This window comes from Somniosus microcephalus, chromosome 12 (assembly GCF_052327205.1).
Source record: "Somniosus microcephalus isolate GS21.2 chromosome 12, FLI_Smic_1.0, whole genome shotgun sequence".
In the NCBI taxonomy this organism is placed as follows: domain Eukaryota; kingdom Metazoa; phylum Chordata; class Chondrichthyes; order Squaliformes; family Somniosidae; genus Somniosus; species Somniosus microcephalus.
The window spans coordinates 172,367,864-172,392,392 of record NC_140998.1 but is presented as its reverse complement, the minus strand read 5'-3'; the positions used below and the strand labels follow the sequence as shown (position 1 = coordinate 172,392,392).

General features: G+C 53.0%; 1 protein-coding gene across 1 annotated transcript in view; it reads left to right on the top strand.

The window, feature by feature from the left end:
* LOC147109721 (delta-like protein 4) overlaps positions 1-24,529 on the top strand; it is a 326,101-nt gene that overhangs the window by 638 nt on the left and 300,934 nt on the right. The window contains 3 exon segments of the mRNA XM_086003839.1: positions 1,934-2,132; positions 2,135-2,184; positions 5,745-5,802. Of these exon segments, the coding sequence (XP_085859965.1) occupies positions 1,934-2,132; positions 2,135-2,184; positions 5,745-5,802 (307 nt within the window).

The window sequence follows — 24,529 nt, the reverse complement described above, 5'->3', positions numbered from 1 at the left end:
TCTCTCTAGTTCTCCCTCTCTCTCTATTTCTCTATCTCCCTCTCTAGTTCTCTCTCTCTCTCTAGTTCTCTCTCCCTCTATTTCTCCCTCCCCCTCCCTCTATTTCTCCCTCTCTATTTCTCTCTCTCTCTCTCCCTCTTTCTCTCCCTCTCTCTCTTTCTCTCCCTCTCCGCCCCCATCTCTCTCTCTCTCTTTCTCCCCCTGTCTATTTCTCTCTCCCCACTCTCTCTCTATTTCTCTCTCCCTTTCTCTCTCTATTTCTCTCTCTCTATTTCTCTCTCCCCACTCTCTCTCTATTTCTCTCTCCCTTTCTCTCTCTATTTCTCTCTCTCTATTTCTCTCTCCCCCTCTCTCTCTCTATTTCTCTCTCCCTTTCTCTCTCTATTTCTCTCTCTCTATTTCTCTCTCCCCCTCTCTCTCTCTATTTCTCTCTCCCTTTCTCTCTCTATTTCTCTCTCTCTATTTCTCTCTCCCTTTCTCTCTCTATTTCTCTCTCTCTATTTCTCTCTCCCCTCTCTCTATTTCACTCTCTCTATTTCTCTCTCCCCCTCTCTCTCTCTATTTCTCTCTCCCCACTCTCTCTCTATTTCTCTCTCCCTTTCTCTCTCTATTTCTCTCTCTCTATTTCTCTCTCCCCCTCTCTCTATTTCTCTCTCTCTATTTCTCTCTCCCCCTCTCTCTCTCTATTTCTCTCTCCCTTTCTCTCTCTATTTCTCTCTCTCTATTTCTCTCTCCCCCTCTCTCTATTTCTCTCTCCCCCTCTCTCTATTTCTCTCTCTCTCTCTATTTCTCTCTCCCCCTCTCTCTATTTCTCTCTCTCTCTCTATTTCTCAATTCAATTCAATTCAATTCAATTCAAATGCTTTATTGGCATGAAAGTTTACAGAGAACCATATTGCCAAAGCTTACATAGCAAAAAGGTACAGTTTTCCAGCATTCTGTAGGTGTCGATCGATTTGACATTTGTTGGGTACATACAATATTACTTTTAAACAATATTAATTTTAAACAGTCTTTCTACTTCATTTGGTACGTTCAATATTAATTTTAAACAGTCTTACTTTTAAACAGTCCTCAGGTTGTGACATGTTGTTACCTATTTCTCTCTCCCCCTCTCTCTATTTCTCTCTCCCCCTCTCTCTATTTCTCTCTCCCCCTCTCTCTATTTCTCTCTCCCCCTCTCTCTATTTCTCTCTCTCTCTCTATTTCTCTCTCCCCCTCTCTCTATTTCTCTCTCTCTCTCTATTTCTCTCTCCCCCTCTATTTCTCTCTCTCTCTCTATTTCTCTCTCCCCCTCTCTCTATTTCTCTCTCTCTCTCTATTTCTCTCTCCCCCTCTCTCTATTTCTCTCTCTCTCTCTATTTCTCTCTCCCCCTCTCTCTATTTCTCTCTCTCTCTCTATTTCTCTCTCCCCCTCTCTCTATTTCTCTCTCTCTCTCTATTTCTCTCTCCCCCTCTCTCTATTTCTCTCTCTCTCTCTATTTCTCTCTCCCCCTCTCTCTATTTCTCTCTCTCTCTCTCTATTTCTCTCTCCCCCTCTCTCTATTTCTCTCTCTCTCTCTATTTCTCTCTCTCTCTCTCTATTTCTCTCTCCCCCTCTCTCTATTTCTCTCTCCCCTCTCTCTATTTCTCTCTCTCTCTCTATTTCTCTCTCCCCCTCTCTCTATTTCTCTCTCTCTCTCTCTATTTCTCTCTCCCCCTCTCTCTATTTCTCTCTCTCTCTCTATTTCTCTCTCTCTATTTCTCTCTCCCCCTCTCTCTATTTCTCTCTCTATTTCTCAAATTCAAATTCAAATTCAAATTCAAATGCTTTATTGGCATGAAAGTTTACAGAGAACCATATTGCCAAAGCTTACATAGCAAAAATTTCTCCCTCCCTTCCTCCCTCTCTATTTTCGATGTCGTGCCTCACTCTGTTCTTGTATTTTTTAAGGTTTTCAGCAGCGGCACCTTCGAGTTGAAGATCCACGAGTTTGTGAATGGCCGGGGCTTGTTGGCGGCTGGGACCCGCTGTGTGCCCGACTGTCGCACCTTCTTTCGGGTCTGTCTGAAACACTTCCAGGCGGTGGTGACCCCCGAGTCGTGCACCTACGGCAGTTCACTGACCCCGCTCCTCGGCAGCAACTCGTTCAGGTGGTGGCGAGCCAGAACCCGGTCAGACTCAACTTCACCTTCAAGTGGCCGGTGAGGGCACCTCTGCTTAAACACTCGATTCATCCACACGGGACCAGCCGGACACACGGCGAGCGGGGCCGGGCGGACAAGGCCATTACTGTTTCATATGGAGAAGGCATTAAACTATTAAATGAAGCGGAATTTCAGAGTGAGAATCAGTCAAATTATTGAAGTGTGAGGGTATCTGGAATAGCGGGTGGAAAAAGCCAGGAATTAATGAGATAGAGAAGTGAACAGAGGCCGCATCCTGAGCGCCACTTCCAAACCACACAGACACACACAGACTCATACACACACTGACCACACAGACACACACAGACTCATACACACACACTGACCACACAGACACACACAGACTCATACACACACACTGACCACACAGACACACACAGACACACACACACACTGACCACACAGACTCATACACACACACTGACGACACAGACACACACAGACTCATACACACACACTGACCACACAGACACACACAGACTCATACACACACACTGACCACACAGACTCATACACGCACACTGAACACACAGACACACACAGACTCATACACACACACTGCCCACACAGACTCATACACGCACACTGAACACACAGACACACACAGACTCATACACACACACTGCCCACACAGACTCATACACACACACTGACCACACAGACACACACAGACTCATACACACACACTGACCACACAGACTCATACACACACACTGACCACACAGACACACACAGACTCATACACACACACACTGCCCACAAAGACACACATAGACTCATACACACAGACTGACCACACAGACACACACAGACTCATACACACAGACTGACCACACAGACACACACAGACTCATACACACACACTGACCACACAGACACACACAGACTCATACACACACACTGACCACACAGACACACACAGACTCATACACACACACTGACCACACAGACACACACGGACTCATACACACACACTGACCACACAGACACACACAGACTCATACACACACACTGACCACACAGACTCATACACACACACTGACCACACAGACACACACAGACTCTTACACACACACTGACCACACAGACACACACAGACTCATACACACACACTGACCACACAGACTCATACACACACACTGACCACACAGACACACACAGACTCATACACACATACTGACCACACAGACTCATACACACACACTGACCACACAGACACACACAGACTCATACACACACACACTGCCCACACAGACACACATAGACTCATACACACAGACTGACCACACAGACACACACAGACTCATACACACAGACAGACCACACAGACACACACAGACTCATACACACACACTGACCACACAGACACACACAGACTCATACACACACACTGACCACACAGACACACACAGACTCATACACACACACTGACCACACAGACACACACGGACTCATACACACACACTGACCACACAGACACACACAGACTCATACACACACACTGACCACACAGACTCATACACACACACTGAACACACAGACACACACAGACTCATACACACACATGCCCACACAGACACACACAGACTCATACACACACACTGACCACACAGACACACACAGACTCATACGCACACACTGACCACACAGACACACACAGACTCATACACACACACTGACCGCACAGACACACACAGACTCATACACACACACTGACCACACAGACTCATACACACACACTGACCACACAGACACACACAGACTCATACACACACACTGACCACACAGACACACACAGACTCATACACACACACTGACCACACAGACACACACAGACTCATACACACACACTGACCACACAGACACACAGACTCATACACACACACTGACCACACAGACTCATACATGCACACTGAACACACAGACACACACAGACTCATACACACACACTGCCCACACAGACACACACAGACTCATACACACACACTGACCACACAGACTCATACACACACACTTACCACACAGACTCATACACACACACTGACCACACAGACACACACAGACTCATACACACACACTGACCACACAGACTCATACACACACACTGACCACACAGACTCATACACGCACACTGACCACACAGACACACACAGACTCATACACACACACTGACCACACAGACTCATACACACACACTGACCACACAGACTCATACACGCACACTGAACACACAGACACACACAGACTCATACACACACACTGCCCACACAGACACACACAGACTCATACACACACACTGACCACACAGACTCATACACACACACTTACCACACAGACTCATACACACACTGACCACACAGACACACACAGACTCATACACACACACTGACCACACAGACTCATACACACACACTGACCACACAGACACACACAGACTCATACACACACACACTGCCCACACAGACACACACAGACTCATACACACACACTGACCACACAGACACACACGGACTCATACACACACACTGACCACACAGACACACACGGACTCATACACACACACTGACCACACAGACACACACAGACTCATACACACACACTGACCACACAGACTCATACACACACACTGACCACACAGACACACACAGACTCATACACACACACTGACCACACAGACACACACAGACTCATACACACACACTGCCCACACAGACACACACAGACTCATACACACACACTGACCACACAGACACACAGACTCATACACACACACTGCCCACACAGACACACACAGACTCATACACACACACTGCCCACACAGACACACACAGACTCATACACACACACTGACCACACACACACAGACTCATACACACACACTGACCACACAGACACACACAGACCCATACACAGTGACCACACAGACACACACAGACTCATACACACACACTACACACACAGACTCATACGCACACTGACCACACAGACATACACACATAGAAACACACAGACACAGAAAAACGCAGACACACAGATACAGAAACACACACGCAGACATTGAAACAGACAGACATAGAAACACAGACATACACACAAACACACAGACACACATGCAAGCACACAGAGAAATACCACATATATGTAGAAACACAGACACAGACAGAAATACACGCACATAGGAATACACACACCTACACACAGACACAGGAAAATACAGATACAGGTACAGACAGACAGACACACGGCGCAAGTGATGTTTAAACCATTGCTGAGTGTGTATATAAAGGGACCATCTTTCAACTGTACCGAATACAGCGCAGCCCAGAGCAGCAGGGACACGCTGTTAGAAAGGAGAATAGCCCGGGGCCTCATCAAGGAAATGCCGGGAATGGGAACGGAAAGCCCTGAGCGTGTGCCCAGTGCAGTGACACTGGGGGACTTGGAACCAGCTCGCTGCTTGGAACCAAAGTAGTAATAATGTCACTAATATTACAACAGATGCAGCTTATTAAACGCCCATTCCGAACCTCTAACTTTGTCCCTCTTGTGTTTGACAGGGAACATTCTCTCTCATTGTGGAAGCCTGGCATTGTCCCTCCAACCAGCCGACCCCCAGTAAGTGCACGGGTAGGACGGGCCGCGAGGGGGCGGCAGCGGGCCGCTCCTTGTCTCAGTCAAACACAGTTCACATCGCAACTTCTCACAAACTCTGCTCGCGTCCCCCTGTCCTTTCGTTTTAATGCAATGTCGCCACTTGTTCCCGTTTTAATGTTGAATGAGCAGCTCTCCGTCTCAGAGCCCTGACTGTTCAGCACAATCGACTTCCTTTCGTTTATTTTTGGCGTGGGAAACCGAGCTGGACCTCGGTGAGAAAAACTCTACGTTGCCAAGAAGTCAGGACGGCCTTTTCCTGCGTTTTACACCTTTAACAATAAACGCCGCCTTTTCGGGAAGGGTTGCATGGATTGTAATGGGGGAGGGGGTGCGACCCGGTTCCAGAGCTGGCACATTGTTAGGGAAGGATGACAGCTAAAAAGGTCCACATACACTCCATCACTCCCGCTCACTCCGGGATCTGTCTATCAGACGATCATAGGCGTTTACCGCACAGAAGGAGGCCATTCGGCCCACCGTGTCTGTGCTGGCTGGAAAAGAGCTATCCAGCCTAATCCCACTTCCCAGCTCTTGGTCTGTAGCCCTGTAGGTTACGGCACTTCAGGTACATATCCAAGTACTTATTAAATGTGATGAGTGTTTCTCCCTCTACCACCCTTTCAGACAGTGAGTTCCAGACCCCCACCAGCCTCTGGGTGAATAAAGTTCTCCTCAACTCCCCTCTAATCCTTCCACAAATTACTTTAAATCTATGCCCCCTGGTTATTGACCTCTGCTAGGGGAAATAGGTCCTTCCTATCAACTCTATCTAGGCCCCTCATAATTTTATACACCTCAATTAAGTCTCCCTTCAGCCTCCTCTGTTCCAAAGAAAACAACCCCAGCCTATCCAATCTTTCCTCATAGCTAAAATTCTCCAGTCCAGGCAACATCCTGGTAAATCTCCTCTGTCCCCCCTTTTGTGTAATCACATCCTTCCTGTAATGTGGTGACCAGAACTGTACACAGTATTCTAGCTGTGGTCTAACTAATGTTTTATACAGTTCAAGCATAACCAACCTGCTCCTGTATTCTATGCCTCAGCTAATAAAGGAAAGTATCCTGTATGGCTTCTTAACCACCTTATCTACCTGTCCTGCTACCTTCAGAGATCTGTGGACATGCACTCCAAGGTCCCTCTGTTCCTCTACACTACTCAGTGTCCTGCCATTTATAGTGTATTCCCTTGCCTTGTTAGCCCTCCCCAAATGCATTACCTCACACTTCTCTGGATTGAAGTCCATTTGCCACTTTTCTGCCCACCTGACCAGTCCATTGATAACTTCCTGCAGCCTACAGCTTTCTTCCTCACTATCAACCACACGGCCAATTTTTGTATCATCTGCAAACTTCTTAATCATGCCCCCTACATTCAAGTCTAAATCATTGATATATACCACAAAAAGCAAGGGACCCAGGGAGCCCTGCGGAACCCCACTGGAAACAGCCTTCCAGTCACAAAAACACCCGTCGACCATTACTGTTTGCTTCCTGCCACTGAACCAATTTTAGATCCAACTTGACACTTTCCCTTGGATCCCATGGGCTTTTACTTTTCTGACCAGTCTGCCATGTGGGACCTTATCAAAAGCCTTGCTAAAATCCATGTAGACTACATCAAATGCACTACCCTCATCAACTCTCCTTGTTACCTCCTCAAACATTCAATCAAGTTAGTCAGACACGACATTCCCTTAACAAATCCATGCTGACTGTCCTTGATTAATCTGTACCTTTCTAAATGACGATTTATACTGTACCTCACCACTCTGGGATCACTCCAGGAACTGTGTGTCTCCATCACTCTGGGATCACTCTGGGATCACTCCGGGATCTGTGTGTCTCCATCACTCCGGGATCACTCCGAGATCTGTCTGTCTCCATCACTCCGGGATCTGTGTGTCTCCATCACTCTGGGATCACTCCAGGATCACTCCGGGATCTGTATGTCTCCATCACTCCGGGATCACTCTGGGATCTGTGTGTCTCCATCACCCCAGGATCACTCTGGGATCTGTGTGCCTCCATCACTCCGGGATCTGTGTGTCTTCATCACTCCGGGATCATTCTGGGATCAATCCGGGATCTGTGTGTCTCCATCACTCCGGGATCATTCTGGGATCAATCCGGGATCTGTGTGTCTCCATCACTCCGGGATCACTCTGGGATCAATCCGGGATCTGTGTGTCTCCATCACGCCAGGATCAGTGCGGGATCTGTGTGTCTAGGAACATCGGAACAGGAGGAGGCCATTTAGCCCCTCAAGCCTGTTCCATCATTCAGTGAGATCATGGCTGATCTGCGATCTAACTCCATATACCCAACTTTGGCCCATATTCCTTAATACCTTTAGTTAACGAAAAGCTATCAATCTCAGATTTAAAATGAACAATTGATCTAACATCAATTGCCATTTGCGGAAGAGAGTTCCAAACTTCTACCACCCTTTGTGTGTAGAAGTGTTTCCTAATTTCACTCCGGAGAGGTCTGGCTCTAATTTTTAGATTATGCCCCCTAGTCCTAAAATCCCTAACCAGCGGAAATAGTTTCTCTCTACCCGATCTGTTCCCCTTAATATCCTGAAAAACGAGATCAAATCACCCCTAAACCTTCGAAACTCTAGGAAATACTACCCTAATTTGTGTAATCTCTCCTCGTTACTTAACCCTTGAAGTCCGGGTATCATCCTGGTAAACCTACGTTGCACTCCCTCCAAGGCCAATATATCCTTCCTAAGGTGTAGTGCCCAGAACTGCTCACAGTACTCCAGGTGTGGTCTAACCAGGGTTTTGTACAGCTGCAGCATAACTTCTACCCCCTTGTATTCTAGTCCTCTAGATATAAAGGCCAGCATTCCATTAGCCTTTTTGATTATTTTCTGTACCTGTTCATGACATTTTAATGACCTATGTACCTGGACCCACCAAGTCTCTTTGGACCTCCACTGTTTTCAGCTTTTCACCATTTAGAAAGTACCCTGTTCGATCCTTATTAGGTCCAAAGTGGATGACCTCACATTTCCCTAAGTTGAAATCCATTTGCCCCAGTTTTGCCCATTCACTTAATCTATTTGTAATTTTATGCTTTCATCTACATTTATTACAATGCTGCCTATCTTTGTGTCATCGGCAAACTTGGATAAGTGGCTCCCATCATCTAAGTCGTTAATAAATGTGGTGAATAGTAAGGCCCCAACACAGATCCCTGTGGGCCATCACTAGTCACATCCTGCCAATTACAGTACCTGCCCATTATCCCTAATCTCTGTCTCTTGCCGCTCAACTAATTTCATAACCAGGTCAATAGTTTGCCCTCAATTCCATGGGCTTCAACTTTAGTTAACAGTCTCTTATGAGGGACTTAATCAAATGCCTCTGGAAGTCCTATTATCCAGGATCAGTGCGTCTCCATCACTCCGGGATCAGTGCGCCTCCATCACTCCAGGATCAGTGCATCTCCATCACTCTAGGATCAATGTGTCTCCATCACTCCAGGATCAGTGCATCTCCATCACTCCGGGATCAGTGTGCCTCCATCACTCTAGGATCATTGCGTCTCCATCACTCCAGGATCAGTGCGTCTCCATCACTCCAGGACCAGTGCGCCTCCATCACTCCGGGATCAGTGCGTCTCCATCACTCCAGGATCAGAGCATCTCCATCACTCCAGGATCAGTGCGTCTCCATCACCCCAGGATCAGTGCACCTCCATCACTCCAGGATCAGTGCATCTCCATCACTCCAGGATCAGTGCGCCTCCATCACTCCGGGATCAGTGCGTCTCCATCACTCCGGGATCAGTGTGCCTCCATCACTCTAGGATCATTGCGTCTCCATCAGTCCAGGATCAGTGCGTCTCCATCACTCCAGGATCAGTGCGCCTCCATCACTCCGGGATCAGTGCAGCTCCATCACTCCAGGATCAGTGCGTCTCCATCACTCCAGGATCAGTGTGTCTCCATCACTCCAGGATCAGTGCGCCTCCATCACTCCAGGATCAGTGCATCTCCATCACTCTAGGATCAGTGTGTCTCCATCACTCCAGGATCAGTGCGTCTCCATCACTCCGGGATGTGTTTGTCTCCATCACTCCGGGATCAGTGCATCTCCATCACTCCGGGATCAATGCGTCTCCATCACTCCAGGATCAGTGCATCTCCATCACTCCGGGATCAGTGCGTCTCCATCACTCCGGGATCAGTGCGTCTCCATCACTCCAGGATCAGTGCATCTCCATCACTCCGGGATCAGTGCGTCTCCATCACTCCAGATCAGTGCGCCTCCATCACTCCAGGATCAGTGCATCTCCATCACTCTAGGATCAGTGTGTCTCCATCACTCCGGATCAGTGCGCCTCCATCACTCCAGGATCAGTGCATCTCCATCACTCTAGGATCAGTGTGTCTCCACCACTCCAGGATCAGTGTGTCTCCATCACTCCAGAATCAGTGCGTCTCCATCACTCCAGAATCAGTGCATCTCCATCACTCCAGGATCAGTGCATCTCCATCACTCTGGGATCAGTGCATCTCCATCACTCTGGGATCAGTGTGTCTCCATCACTCCGGGATCAGTGCGTCTCCATCACTCCGGGATCAGTGCGTCTCCATCACTCCAGGATCAGTGCGTCTCCATCACTCTGGGATGTGTTTGTATCTATCACTCCGGGATCAGTGCGTCTCGATCACTCCGGGATCAGTGCGTCTCCATCACTCCGGGATCAGTACGTCTCCATCACTCCGGGATCAGTGCGTCTCCATCACTCCAGGATCAGTGCGCCTCCATCACTCCGGGATCAGTGCGTCTCCATCACTCCAGGATCAGTGCGTCTCCATCACTCTGGGATGTGTTTGTCTCTATCACTCCGGGATCAGTGCGTCTCCATCACTCCGGGATCAGTGCATCTCCATCACTCTAGGATCAGTGTGTCTCCATCACTCCGGATCAGTGCGCCTCCATCACTCCAGGATCAGTGCATCTCCATCACTCCAGAATCAGTGCGTCTCCACCACTCCAGGATCAGTGCATCTCCATCACTCCGGGATCAGTGCGTCTCCATCACTCCGGGATCAGTGCGTCTCCATCACTCCGGGATCAGTGCGTCTCCATCACTCCGGGATCGATGCGTCTCCATCACTCCGGGATCAGTGCGTCTCCATCACTCCAGAATCAGTGCATCTCCATCACTCCAGGATCAGTGCGTCTCCATCACTCTGGGATGTGTTTGTCTCTATCACTCTGGGATCAGTGCGTCTCCATCACTCCGGGATCAGTGCGTCTCCATCACTCCGGGATCAGTGCGTCTCCATCACTCCAGGATCAGTGCGCCTCCATCACTCTGGGATGTGTTTGTATCTATCACTCCGGGATCAGTGCGTCTCCATCACTCCGGGATCAGTGCGTCTCCAACACTCCAGGATCAGTGCGTCTCCATCACTCCAGGATCAGTGCGCCTCCATCACTCCGGATCAGTGCGCCTCCATCACTCCGGAATCAGTGCGACTCCATCACTCCGGATCAGTGCGCCTCCATCACTCCAAGATCAGTGCGTCTTCATCACTCCGGGATCAGTGCATCTCCATCACTCCGGGATCAGTGCGTCTCCATCACTCCAGGATCAGTGAGTCTCCATCACTCCAGGATCAGTGCGTCTCCATCACTCCGGGATCAGTGCATCTCCATCACTCCGGGCTCAGTGCGTCTCCATCACTCCGGGATCAGTGCATCTCCATCACTCTCCGGGATCAGTGCGTCTCCATCACTCCGGGATCAGTGCATCTCCATCACTCCAGGATCAGTGTGTCTCCATCACTCCGGGATCAGTGCGTCTCCATCAATCCGGGATCAGTGCGTCTCCATCACTCCAGGATCAGTGCGTCCCCGTCACTCCAGGATGTGTTTGTCTCCATCACTCCGGGATCAGTGCATCTCCATCACTCCGGGATCAGTGCGTCTCCATCACTCCGGGATCAGTGCGTCTCCATCACTCCGGGATCAGTGCGTCTCCATCACTCCGGGATCAGTGCGTCTCCATCACTCCAGGATCAGTGCGTCTCCATCACTCCGGGATCAGTGCATTTCCATCACTCCGGGATCAGTGCGTCCCCATCACTCCGGGATCAGTGCTTCTCCATCACTCCGGGATCAGTGCGTCTCCATCACTCCGGGATCAGTGCGTATCCATCACTCTGGATCAGGGCGCCTCCATCACTCCAGGATCAGTGCGTCTCCATCACTCCGGATCAGTGCGCCTCCATCACTCCAGGATCAGTGCGCCTCCATCACTCCAGGATCAGTGCTTCTCCATCACTCCAGGATCAGTGCATCTCCATCACTCCGGGATCAGTGCTTCTCCATCACTCCGGGATCAGTGCTTCTCCATCACTCCGGGATCAGTGCGTCTCCATCACTCCGGGATCAGTGCGTCTCCATCATTCCGGGATCAGTGCATCTCCATCACTCCGGGATCAGTGCGTCTCCATCACTCCGGGATCAGTGCGTCTCCATCACTCCGGATCAGTGCGCCTCCATCACTCCAGGATCAGTGCATCTCCATCACTCTAGGATCAGTGTGTCTCCATCACTCCGGATCAGTGCGCCTCCATCACTCCAGGTTCAGTGCATCTCCATCACTCTAGGATCAGTGTGTCTCCACCACTCCAGGATCAGTGCGTCTCCATCACTCCGGAATCAGTGCGTCTCCATCACTCCAGAATCAGTGCGTCTCCATCACTCCAGGATCAGTGCGTCTCCATCACTCTGGGATGTGTTTGTCTCTATCACTCTGGGATCAGTGCATCTCCATCACTCCGGGATCAGTGCGTCTCCATCACTCCGGGATCAGTGCGTCTCCATCACTCCAGGATCAGTGCGTCTCCATCACACTGGGATGTGTTTGTCTCTATCACTCCGGGATCAGTGCGTCTCCATCACTCCGGGATCAGTGCGTCTCCATCACTCCGGGATCAGTGCGCCTCCATCACTCCGGGATCAGTGCGTCTCCATCACTCCAAGATCATTGCGCCTCCATCACTCCGGGTCAGTGCGCCTCCATCACTCCGGGATCAGGGCATCTCCATCACTCCGGAATCAGTGCGTCTCCATCACTCCGGGATCAGTGCGTCTCCATCACTCCCGGATCAGTGCGTCTCCATCACTCCGGATCAGTGCGCCTCCATCACTCCAGGATCAGTGCGTCTCCATCACTCCGGGATCAGTGCATCTCCATCACTCCGGGATCAGTGCTTCTCCATCACTCCAGGATCAGTGAGTCTCCATCACTCCAGAATCAGTGCGTCTCCATCACTCCGGGATCAGTGCGTCTCCATCACTCCGGGATCAGTGCGTCTCCATCACTCCGGGATCAGTGCGTCTCCATCACTCCAGGATCAGTGCGTCTCCATCACTCCGGGATCAGTGCGTCTCCATCACTCCGGGATCAGTGCGTCTCCATCACTCCAGGATCAGTGCGTCCCCATCACTACAGGATGTGTTTGTCTCCATCACTCCGGGATCAGTGCCTCTCCATCACTCCGGGATCAGTGCATCTCCATCACTCCGGGATCAGTGCGTCTCCATCACTCCGGGATCAGTGCTTCTCCATCACTCCGGGTTCAGTGCGTCTCCATCACTCCAGGATCAGTGCGTCTCCATCACTCCGGGATCAGTGCATCTCCATCACTCCGGGATCAGTGCGTCCCCATTACTCCGGGATCAGTGCTTCTCCATCACTCCGGGATCAGTGCATCTCCATCACTCCGGGATCAGTGCATCTCCATCACTCCGGGATCAGTGCGTCTCCATCACTCCGGGATCAGTGCGTCTCCATCACTCTAGGATCAGTGTGTCTCCATCACTCCGGATCAGTGCGCCTCCATCACTCCAGGATCAGTGCATCTCCATCACTCCAGAATCAGTGCGTCTCCACCACTCCAGGATCAGTGCATCTCCATCACTCCGGGATCAGTGCGTCTCCATCACTCCGGGATCAGTGCGTCTCCATCACTCCGGGATCAGTGCGTCTCCATCACTCCGGGATCGGTGCGTCTCCATCACTCCGGGATCAGTGCGTCTCCATCACTCTGGGATGTGTTTGTCTCCATCACTCCGGGATCAGTGCGTCTCCATCACACCGGGATCAGTGCGTCTCCATCACTCTGGGATCAGTGCGCCTCCATCACTCCGGGATCAGTGCGTCTCCATCACTCCAGGATCAGTGCGTCTCCATCACTCTGGGATGTGTTTGTCTCTATCACTCCGGGATCAGTGCGTCTCCATCACTCCGGGATCAGTGCATCTCCATCACTCTAGGATCAGTGTGTCTCCATCACTCCGGATCAGTGCGCCTCCATCACTCCAGGATCAGTGCATCTCCATCACTCCAGAATCAGTGCGTCTCCACCACTCCAGGATCAGTGCATCTCCAACACTCCGGGATCAGTGCGTCTCCATCACTCCGGGATCAGTGCGTCTCCATCACTCCGGGATCAGTGCGTCTCCATCACTCCGGGATCGGTGCGTCTCCATCACTCCGGGGTCAGTGCGTCTCCATCACTCCAGAATCAGTGCATCTCCATCACTCCAGGATCAGTGCGTCTCCATCACTCTGGGATGTGTTTGTCTCTATCACTCTGGGATCAGTGCGTCTCCATCACTCCGGGGTCAGTGCGTCTCCATCACTCCAGAATCAGTGCATCTCCATCACTCCAGGATCAGTGCGTCTCCATCACTCTGGGATGTGTTTGTCTCTATCACTCTGGGATCAGTGCGTCTCCATCACTCCGGGATCAGTGCGCCTCCATCACTCTGGATCAGTGCGCCTCCATCACTCCGGAATCAGTGCGACTCCATCACTCCGGATCAGTGCACCTCCATCACTCCAGGATCAGTGCGTCTCCATCACTCCGGGATCAGTGCATCTCCATCACTCCGGTATCAGTGCGTCTCCATCACTCCAGGATCAGTGAGTCTCCATCACTCCAGGATCAGTGCGTCTCCATCACTCCGGGATCAGTGCATCTCCATCACTCCGGGATCAGTGCGTCTCCATCACTCCGGGATCAGTGCATCTCCATCACTCCGGGATCAGTGCATCTCCATCACTCCGGGATCAGTGCGTCTCCATCACTCCAGGATCAGTGTGTCTCCATCACTCCGGGATCAGTGCGTCTCCATCACTCCGGGATCAGTGCGTCTCCATCACTCCGGGATCAGTGCGTCTCCATCACTCCGGGATCAGTGCGTCTCCATCACTCCGGGATCAGTGCGTCTCCATCACTCCGGGATCAGTGCGTCTCCATCACTCCGGGATCAGTGCGTCTCCATCACTCCAGGATCAGTGCGTCTCCATCACTCCGGGATGTGTTTGTCTCCATCACTCCGGGATCAGTGCATCTCCATCACTCCGGGATCAGTGCGTCTCCATCACTCCGGGATCAGTGCGTCTCCATCACTCCGGGATCAGTGCGTCTCCATCACTCCGGGATCAGTGCGTCTCCATCACTCCAGGATCAGTGCGTCTCCATCACTCCGGGATCAGTGCATCTCCATCACTCCGGGATCAGTGCGTCCCCATCACTCTGGGATCAGTGCTTCTCCATCACTCCGGGATCAGTGCGTCTCCATCACTCCGGGATCAGTGCGTATCCATCACTCTGGATCAGGGCGCCTCCATCACTCCAGGATCAGTGCGTCTCCATCTCTCCGGATCAGTGTGCCTCCATCACTCCAGGATCAGTGCGCCTCCATCACTCCAGGATCAGTGCGTCTCCATCACTCCGGGATCAGTGCATCTCCATCACTCCGGGATCAGTGCTTCTCCATCACTCCGGGATCAGTGCTTCTCCATCACTCCGGGATCAGTGCGTCTCCATCACTCCGGATCAGTGCGCCTCCATCACTCCAGGATCAGTGCATCTCCATCACTCCAGAATCAGTGCGTCTCCACCACTCCAGGATCAGTGCATCTCCAACACTCCGGGATCAGTGCGTCTCCATCACTCCGGGATCAGTGCGTCTCCATCACTCCGGGATCAGTGCGTCTCCATCACTCCGGGATCGGTGCGTCTCCATCACTCCGGGGTCAGTGCGTCTCCATCACTCCAGAATCAGTGCATCTCCATCACTCCAGGATCAGTGCGTCTCCATCACTCTGGGATGTGTTTGTCTCTATCACTCCGGGATCAGTGCGTCTCCATCACTCCGGGATCAGTGCATCTCCATCACTCTAGGATCAGTGTGTCTCCATCACTCCGGATCAGTGCGCCTCCATCACTCCAGGATCAGTGCATCTCCATCACTCCAGAATCAGTGCGTCTCCACCACTCCAGGATCAGTGCATCTCCAACACTCCGGGATCAGTGCGTCTCCATCACTCCGGGATCAGTGCGTCTCCATCACTCCGGGATCAGTGCGTCTCCATCACTCCGGGATCGGTGCGTCTCCATCACTCCGGGGTCAGTGCGTCTCCATCACTCCAGAATCAGTGCATCTCCATCACTCCAGGATCAGTGCGTCTCCATCACTCTGGGATGTGTTTGTCTCTATCACTCTGGGATCAGTGCGTCTCCATCACTCCGGGGTCAGTGCGTCTCCATCACTCCAGAATCAGTGCATCTCCATCACTCCAGGATCAGTGCGTCTCCATCACTCTGGGATGTGTTTGTCTCTATCACTCTGGGATCAGTGCGTCTCCATCACTCCGGGATCAGTGCGCCTCCATCACTCTGGATCAGTGCGCCTCCATCACTCCGGAATCAGTGCGACTCCATCACTCCGGATCAGTGCGCCTCCATCACTCCAGGATCAGTGCGTCTCCATCACTCCGGGATCAGTGCATCTCCATCACTCCGGTATCAGTGCGTCTCCATCACTCCAGGATCAGTGAGTCTCCATCACTCCAGGATCAGTGCGTCTCCATCACTCCGGGATCAGTGCATCTCCATCACTCCGGGATCAGTGCGTCTCCATCACTCCGGGATCAGTGCATCTCCATCACTCCGGGATCAGTGCATCTCCATCACTCCGGGATCAGTGCGTCTCCATCACTCCAGGATCAGTGTGTCTCCATCACTCCGGGATCAGTGCGTCTCCATCACTCCGGGATCAGTGCGTCTCCATCACTCCGGGATCAGTGCGTCTCCATCACTCCGGGATCAGTGCGTCTCCATCACTCCGGGATCAGTGCGTCTCCATCACTCCGGGATCAGTGCGTCTCCATCACTCCGGGATCAGTGCGTCTCCATCACTCCAGGATCAGTGCGTCTCCATCACTCCGGGATGTGTTTGTCTCCATCACTCCGGGATCAGTGCATCTCCATCACTCCGGGATCAGTGCGTCTCCATCACTCCGGGATCAGTGCGTCTCCATCACTCCGGGATCAGTGCGTCTCCATCACTCCGGGATCAGTGCGTCTCCATCACTCCAGGATCAGTGCGTCTCCATCACTCCGGGATCAGTGCATCTCCATCACTCCGGGATCAGTGCGTCCCCATCACTCTGGGATCAGTGCTTCTCCATCACTCCGGGATCAGTGCGTCTCCATCACTCCGGGATCAGTGCGTATCCATCACTCTGGATCAGGGCGCCTCCATCACTCCAGGATCAGTGCGTCTCCATCTCTCCGGATCAGTGTGCCTCCATCACTCCAGGATCAGTGCGCCTCCATCACTCCAGGATCAGTGCGTCTCCATCACTCCGGGATCAGTGCATCTCCATCACTCCGGGATCAGTGCTTCTCCATCACTCCGGGATCAGTGCTTCTCCATCACTCCGGGATCAGTGCGTCTCCATCACTCCGGATCAGTGCGCCTCCATCACTCCAGGATCAGTGCATCTCCATCACTCCAGAATCAGTGCGTCTCCACCACTCCAGGATCAGTGCATCTCCAACACTCCGGGATCAGTGCGTCTCCATCACTCCGGGATCAGTGCGTCTCCATCACTCCGGGATCAGTGCGTCTCCATCACTCCGGGATCGGTGCGTCTCCATCACTCCGGGGTCAGTGCGTCTCCATCACTCCAGAATCAGTGCATCTCCATCACTCCAGGATCAGTGCGTCTCCATCACTCTGGGATGTGTTTGTCTCTATCACTCTGGGATCAGTGCGTCTCCATCACTCCGGGATCAGTGCGTCTCCATCACTCCGGGATCAGTGCGTCTCCATCACTCCAGGATCAGTGCGTCTCCATCACTCTGGGATGTGTTTGTATCTATCACTCCGGGATCAGTGCGTCTCCATCACTCCGGGATCAGTGCGTCTCCATCACTCCGGGATCAGTGTGTCTCCATCACTCCAGGATCAGTGCGCCTCCATCACTCTGGATCAGTGCGCCTCCATCACTCCGGAATCAGTGCGACTCCATCACTCCGGATCAGTGCGCCTCCATCACTCCAGGATCAGTGCGTCTCCATCACTCCGGGATCAGTGCATCTCCATCACTCCGGTATCAGTGCGTCTCCATCACTCCAGGATCAGTGAGTCTCCATCACTCCAGGATCAGTGCGTCTCCATCACTCCGGGATCAGTGCATCTCCATCACTCCGGGATCAGTGCGTCTCCATCACTCCGGGATCAGTGCATCTCCATCACTCCGGGATCAGTGCATCTCCATCACTCCGGGATCAGTGCGTCTCCATCACTCCAGGATCAGTGTGTCTCCATCACTCCGGGATCAGTGCGTCTCCATCAATCCGGGATCAGTGCGTCTCCATCACTCCAGGATCAGTGCGTCCCCGTCAATCCAGGATGTGTTTGTCTCCATCACTCCGGGATCAGTGCATCTCCATCACTCCGGGATCAGTGCGTCTCCATCACTCCGGGATCAGTGCGTCTCCATCACTCCGGGATCAGTGCGTCTCCATCACTCCGGGATCAGTGCGTCTCCATCACTCCAGGATCAGTGCGTCTCCATCACTCCGGGATCAGTGCATCTCCATCACTCCGGGATCAGTGCGTCCCCATCACTCTGGGATCAGTGCTTCTCCATCACTCCGGGATCAGTGCGTCTCCATCACTCCGGGATCAGTGCGTATCCATCACTCTGGATCAGGGCGCCTCCATCACTCCAGGATCAGTGCGTCTCCATCACTCCGGATCAGTGTGCCTCCATCACTCCAGGATCAGTGCGCCTCCATCACTCCAGGATCAGTGCGTCTCCATCACTCCGGGATCAGTGCATCTCCATCACTCCGGGATCAGTGCTTCTCCATCACTCCGGGATCAGTGCTTCTCCATCACTCCGGGATCAGTGCGTCTCCATCACTCCGGGATCAGTGCGTCTCCATCATTCCGGGATCAGTGCATCTCCATCACTCCGGGATCAGTGCGTCTCCATCACTCCGGGATCAGTGCGTCTCCATCACTCCGGATCAGTGCGCCTCCATCACTCCAGGATCAGTGCATCTCCATCACTCTAGGATCAGTGTGTCTCCATCACTCCGGATCAGTGCGCCTCCATCACTCCAGGTTCAGTGCATCTCCATCACTCTAGGATCAGTGTGTCTCCACCACTCCAGGATCAGTGCGTCTCCATCACTCCGGAATCAGTGCATCTCCATCACTCCAGAATCAGTGCGTCTCCATCACTCCAGGATCAGTGCGTCTCCATCACTCTGGGATGTGTTTGTCTCTATCACTCTGGGATCAGTGCATCTCCATCACTCCGGGATCAGTGCGTCTCCATCACTCCGGGATCAGTGCGTCTCCATCACTCCACGATCAGTGCGTCTCCATCACACTGGGATGTGTTTTCTCTATCACTCCGGGATCAGTGCATCTCCATCACTCCGGGATCAGTGCGTCTCCATCACTCCAGGATCAGTGCGTCTCCATCACTCTGGGATGTGTTTGTATCTATCACTCCGGGATCAGTGCGTCTCCATCACTCCGGGATCAGTGCGTCTCCATCACTCCGGGATCAGTGTGTCTCCATCACTCCAGGATCAGTGCGCCTCCATCACTCTGGATCAGTGCGCCTCCATCACTCCGGAATCAGTGCGACTCCATCACTCCGGATCAGTGCGCCTCCATCACTCCAGGATCAGTGCGTCTCCATCACTCCGGGATCAGTGCATCTCCATCACTCCGGTATCAGTGCGTCTCCATCACTCCAGGATCAGTGAGTCTCCATCACTCCAGGATCAGTGCGTCTCCATCACTCCGGGATCAGTGCATCTCCATCACTCCGGGATCAGTGCGTCTCCATCACTCCGGGATCAGTGCATCTCCATCACTCCGGGATCAGTGCATCTCCATCACTCCGGGATCAGTGCGTCTCCATCACTCCAGGATCAGTGTGTCTCCATCACTCCGGGATCAGTGCGTCTCCATCAATCCGGGATCAGTGCGTCTCCATCACTCCAGGATCAGTGCGTCCCCGTCAATCCAGGATGTGTTTGTCTCCATCACTCCGGGATCAGTGCATCTCCATCACTCCGGGATCAGTGCGTCTCCATCACTCCGGGATCAGTGCGTCTCCATCACTCCGGGATCAGTGCGTCTCCATCACTCCGGGATCAGTGCGTCTCCATCACTCCAGGATCAGTGCGTCTCCATCACTCCGGGATCAGTGCATCTCCATCACTCCGGGATCAGTGCGTCCCCATCACTCTGGGATCAGTGCTTCTCCATCACTCCGGGATCAGTGCGTCTCCATCACTCCGGGATCAGTGCGTATCCATCACTCTGGATCAGGGCGCCTCCATCACTCCAGGATCAGTGCGTCTCCATCACTCCGGATCAGTGTGCCTCCATCACTCCAGGATCAGTGCGCCTCCATCACTCCAGGATCAGTGCGTCTCCATCACTCCGGGATCAGTGCATCTCCATCACTCCGGGATCAGTGCTATTCCATCACTCCGGGATCAGTGCTTCTCCATCACTCCGGGATCAGTGCGTCTCCATCACTCCGGGATCAGTGCGTCTCCATCATTCCGGGATCAGTGCATCCCCATCACTCCGGGATCAGTGCGTCTCCATCACTCCGGGATCAGTGCGTCTCCATCACTCCGGATCAGTGCGCCTCCATCACTCCAGGATCAGTGCATCTCCATCACTCTAGGATCAGTGTGTCTCCATCACTCCGGATCAGTGCGCCTCCATCACTCCAGGTTCAGTGCATCTCCATCACTCTAGGATCAGTGTGTCTCCACCACTCCAGGATCAGTGCGTCTCCATCACTCCGGAATCAGTGCATCTCCATCACTCCAGAATCAGTGCGTCTCCATCACTCCAGGATCAGTGCGTCTCCATCACTCTGGGATGTGTTTGTCTCTATCACTCTGGGATCAGTGCATCTCCATCACTCCGGGATCAGTGCGTCTCCATCACTCCGGGATCAGTGCGTCTCCATCACTCCACGATCAGTGCGTCTCCATCACACTGGGATGTGTTTGTCTCTATCACTCCGGGATCAGTGCATCTCCATCACTCCGGGATCAGTGCGTCTCCATCACTCCGGGATCAGTGCGCCTCCATCACTCCGGGATCAGTGCGTCTCCATCACTCCAGGATCATTGCGCCTCCATCACTCCGGGTCAGTGCGCCTCCATCACTCCGGGATCAGGGCATCTCCATCACTCCGGAATCAGTGCGTCTCCATCACTCCGGGATCAGTGCGTCTCCATCAGTCCCGGATCAGTGCGTCTCCATCACTCCGGATCAGTGCGCCTCCATCACTCCAGGATCAGTGCGTCTCCATCACTCCGGGATCAGTGCATCTCCATCACTCCGGGATCAGTGCTTCTCCATCACTCCAGGATCAGTGAGTCTCCATCACTCCAGAATCAGTGCGTCTCCATCACTCCGGGATCAGTGCTTCTCCATCACTCCGGGATCAGTGCTTCTCCATCACTCCGGGATCAGTGCGTCTCCATCACTCCGGGATCAGTGCGTCTCCATCACTCCAGGATCAGTGTGTCTCCATCACTCCGGGATCAGTGCGTCTCCATCAATCCGGGATCAGTGCGTCTCCATCCCTCCAGGATCAGTGCGTCCCCGTCACTCCAGGATGTGTTTGTCTCCATCACTCCGGGATCAGTGCATCTCCATCACTCCGGGATCAGTGCGTCTCCATCACTCCGGGATCAGTGCGTCTCCATCACTCCGGGATCAGTGCGTCTCCATCACTCCGGGATCAGTGCGTCTCCATCACTCCAGGATCAGTGCGTCTCCATCACTCCGGGATCAGTGCATCTCCATCACTCCGGGATCAGTGCGTCCCCATCACTCCGGGATCAGTGCTTCTCCATCACTCCGGGATCAGTGTGTCTCCATCACTCCGGGATCAGTGCGTATCCATCACTCTGGATCAGGGCGCCTCCATCACTCCAGGATCAGTGCGTCTCCATCACTCCGGATCAGTGCGCCTCCATCACTCCAGGATCAGTGCGCCTCCATCACTCCAGGATCAGTGCGTCTCCATCACTCCGGGATCAGTGCATCTCCATCACTCCGGGATCAGTGCTTCTCCATCACTCCGGGATCACTGCTTCTCCATCACTCCGGGATCAGTGCGTCTCCATCACTCCGGGATCAGTGCGTCTCCATCATTCCGGGATCAGTGCATCTCCATCACTCCGGGATCAGTGCGTCTCCATCACTCCGGGATCAGTGCGTCTCCATCACTCCGGATCAGTGCGCCTCCATCACTCCAGGATCAGTGCATCTCCATCACTCTAGGATCAGTGTGTCTCCATCACTCCGGATCAGTGCGCCTCCATCACTCCAGGTTAAGTGCATCTCCATCACTCTAGGATCAGTGTGTCTCCACCACTCCAGGATCAGTGCGTCTCCATCACTCCGGAATCAGTGCATCTCCATCACTCCAGAATCAGTGCGTCTCCATCACTCCAGGATCAGTGCGTCTCCATCACTCTGGGATGTGTTTGTCTCTATCACTCTGGGATCAGTGCGTCTCCATCACTCCGGGATCAGTGCGTCTCCATCACTCCGGGATCAGTGCGTCTCCATCACTCCAGGATCAGTGCGTCTCCATCACACTGGGATGTGTTTGTCTCTATCACTCCGGGATCAGTGCGTCTCCATCACTCCGGGATCAGTGCGTCTCCATCACTCCGGGATCAGTGCGCCTCCATCACTCCGGGATCAGTGCGTCTCCATCACTCCAGGATCATTGCGCCTCCATCACTCCGGGTCAGTTCGCCTCCATCACTCCGGGATCAGGGCATCTCCATCACTCCGGAATCAGTGCGTCTCCATCACTCCGGGATCAGTGCGTCTCCATCACTCCCGGATCAGTGCGTCTCCATCACTCCGGATCAGTGCGCCTCCATCACTCCAGGATCAGTGCGTCTCCATCACTCCGGGATCAGTGCATCTCCATCACTCCGGGATCAGTGCTTCTCCATCACTCCAGGATCAGTGAGTCTCCATCACTCCAGAATCAGTGCGCCTCCATCACTCCGGGATCAGTGCGTCTCCATCACTCCGGGATCAGTGCGTCTCCATTACTCCGGGATCAGTGCGTCTCCATCACTCCAGGATCAGTGCGTCTCCATCACTCCGGGATCAGTGCGTCTCCATCACTCCGGGATCAGTGCGTCTCCATCATTCCAGGATCAGTGCGTCCCCATCACTACAGGATGTGTTTGTCTTCATCACTCCGGGATCAGTGCATCTCCATCACTCCGGGATCAGTGCATCTCCATCACTCCGGGATCAGTGCGTCTCCATCACTCCGGGATCAGTGCTTCTCCATCACTCCGGGTTCAGTGCGTCTCCATCACTCCAGGATCAGTGCGTCTCCATCACTCCGGGATCAGTGCATCTCCATCACTCCGGGATCAGTGCGTCCCCATTACTCCGGGATCAGTGCTTCTCCATCACTCCGGGATCAGTGCATCTCCATCACTCCGGGATCAGTGCATCTCCATCACTCCGGGATCAGTGCGTCTCCATCACTCCGGGATCAGTGCGTCTCCATCACTCCGGATCAGTGCGCCTCCATCACTCCAGGATCAGTGCATCTCCATCACTCTAGGATCAGTGTGTCTCCATCACTCCGGATCAGAGCGCCTCCATCACTCCAGGATCAGTGCATCTCCATCACTCCAGAATCAGTGCGTCTCCACCACTCCAGGATCAGTGCATCTCCATCACTCCGGGATCAGTGCGTCTCCATCACTCCGGGATCAGTGCGTCTCCATCACTCCGGGATCAGTGCGTCTCCATCACTCCGGGATCGGTGCGTCTCCATCACTCCGGGATTAGTGCGTCTCCATCACTCTGCGATGTGTTTGTCTCCATCACTCCGGGATCAGTGCGTCTCCATCACACCGGGATCAGTGCGTCTCCATCACTCTGGGATCATTGCGTCTCCATCACTCCTGGATCAGTGCGTCTCCATCACTCCGGGATCAGTGCGTCTCCATCACTCCAGGATATGTTTGTCTCCATCACTCCGGGATCAGTGCGTCTCCATCACTCCGGGATCAGTGCGTCTCCATCACTCTGGGATGTGTTTTTCTCCATCACTCCGGGATCAGTGCGTCTCCATCACTCCGGGATCAGTGCGTCTCCATCACTTCGGGATCAGTGCGTCTCCATCACTCCGGGATCAGTGCATCTCCATCACTCCGGGATCAGTGCGTCTCCATCACTCCGGGATCAGTGCGTCTCCATCACTCTGGTATGTGTTTGTCTCCATCACTCCGGGATCAGTGCGTCTG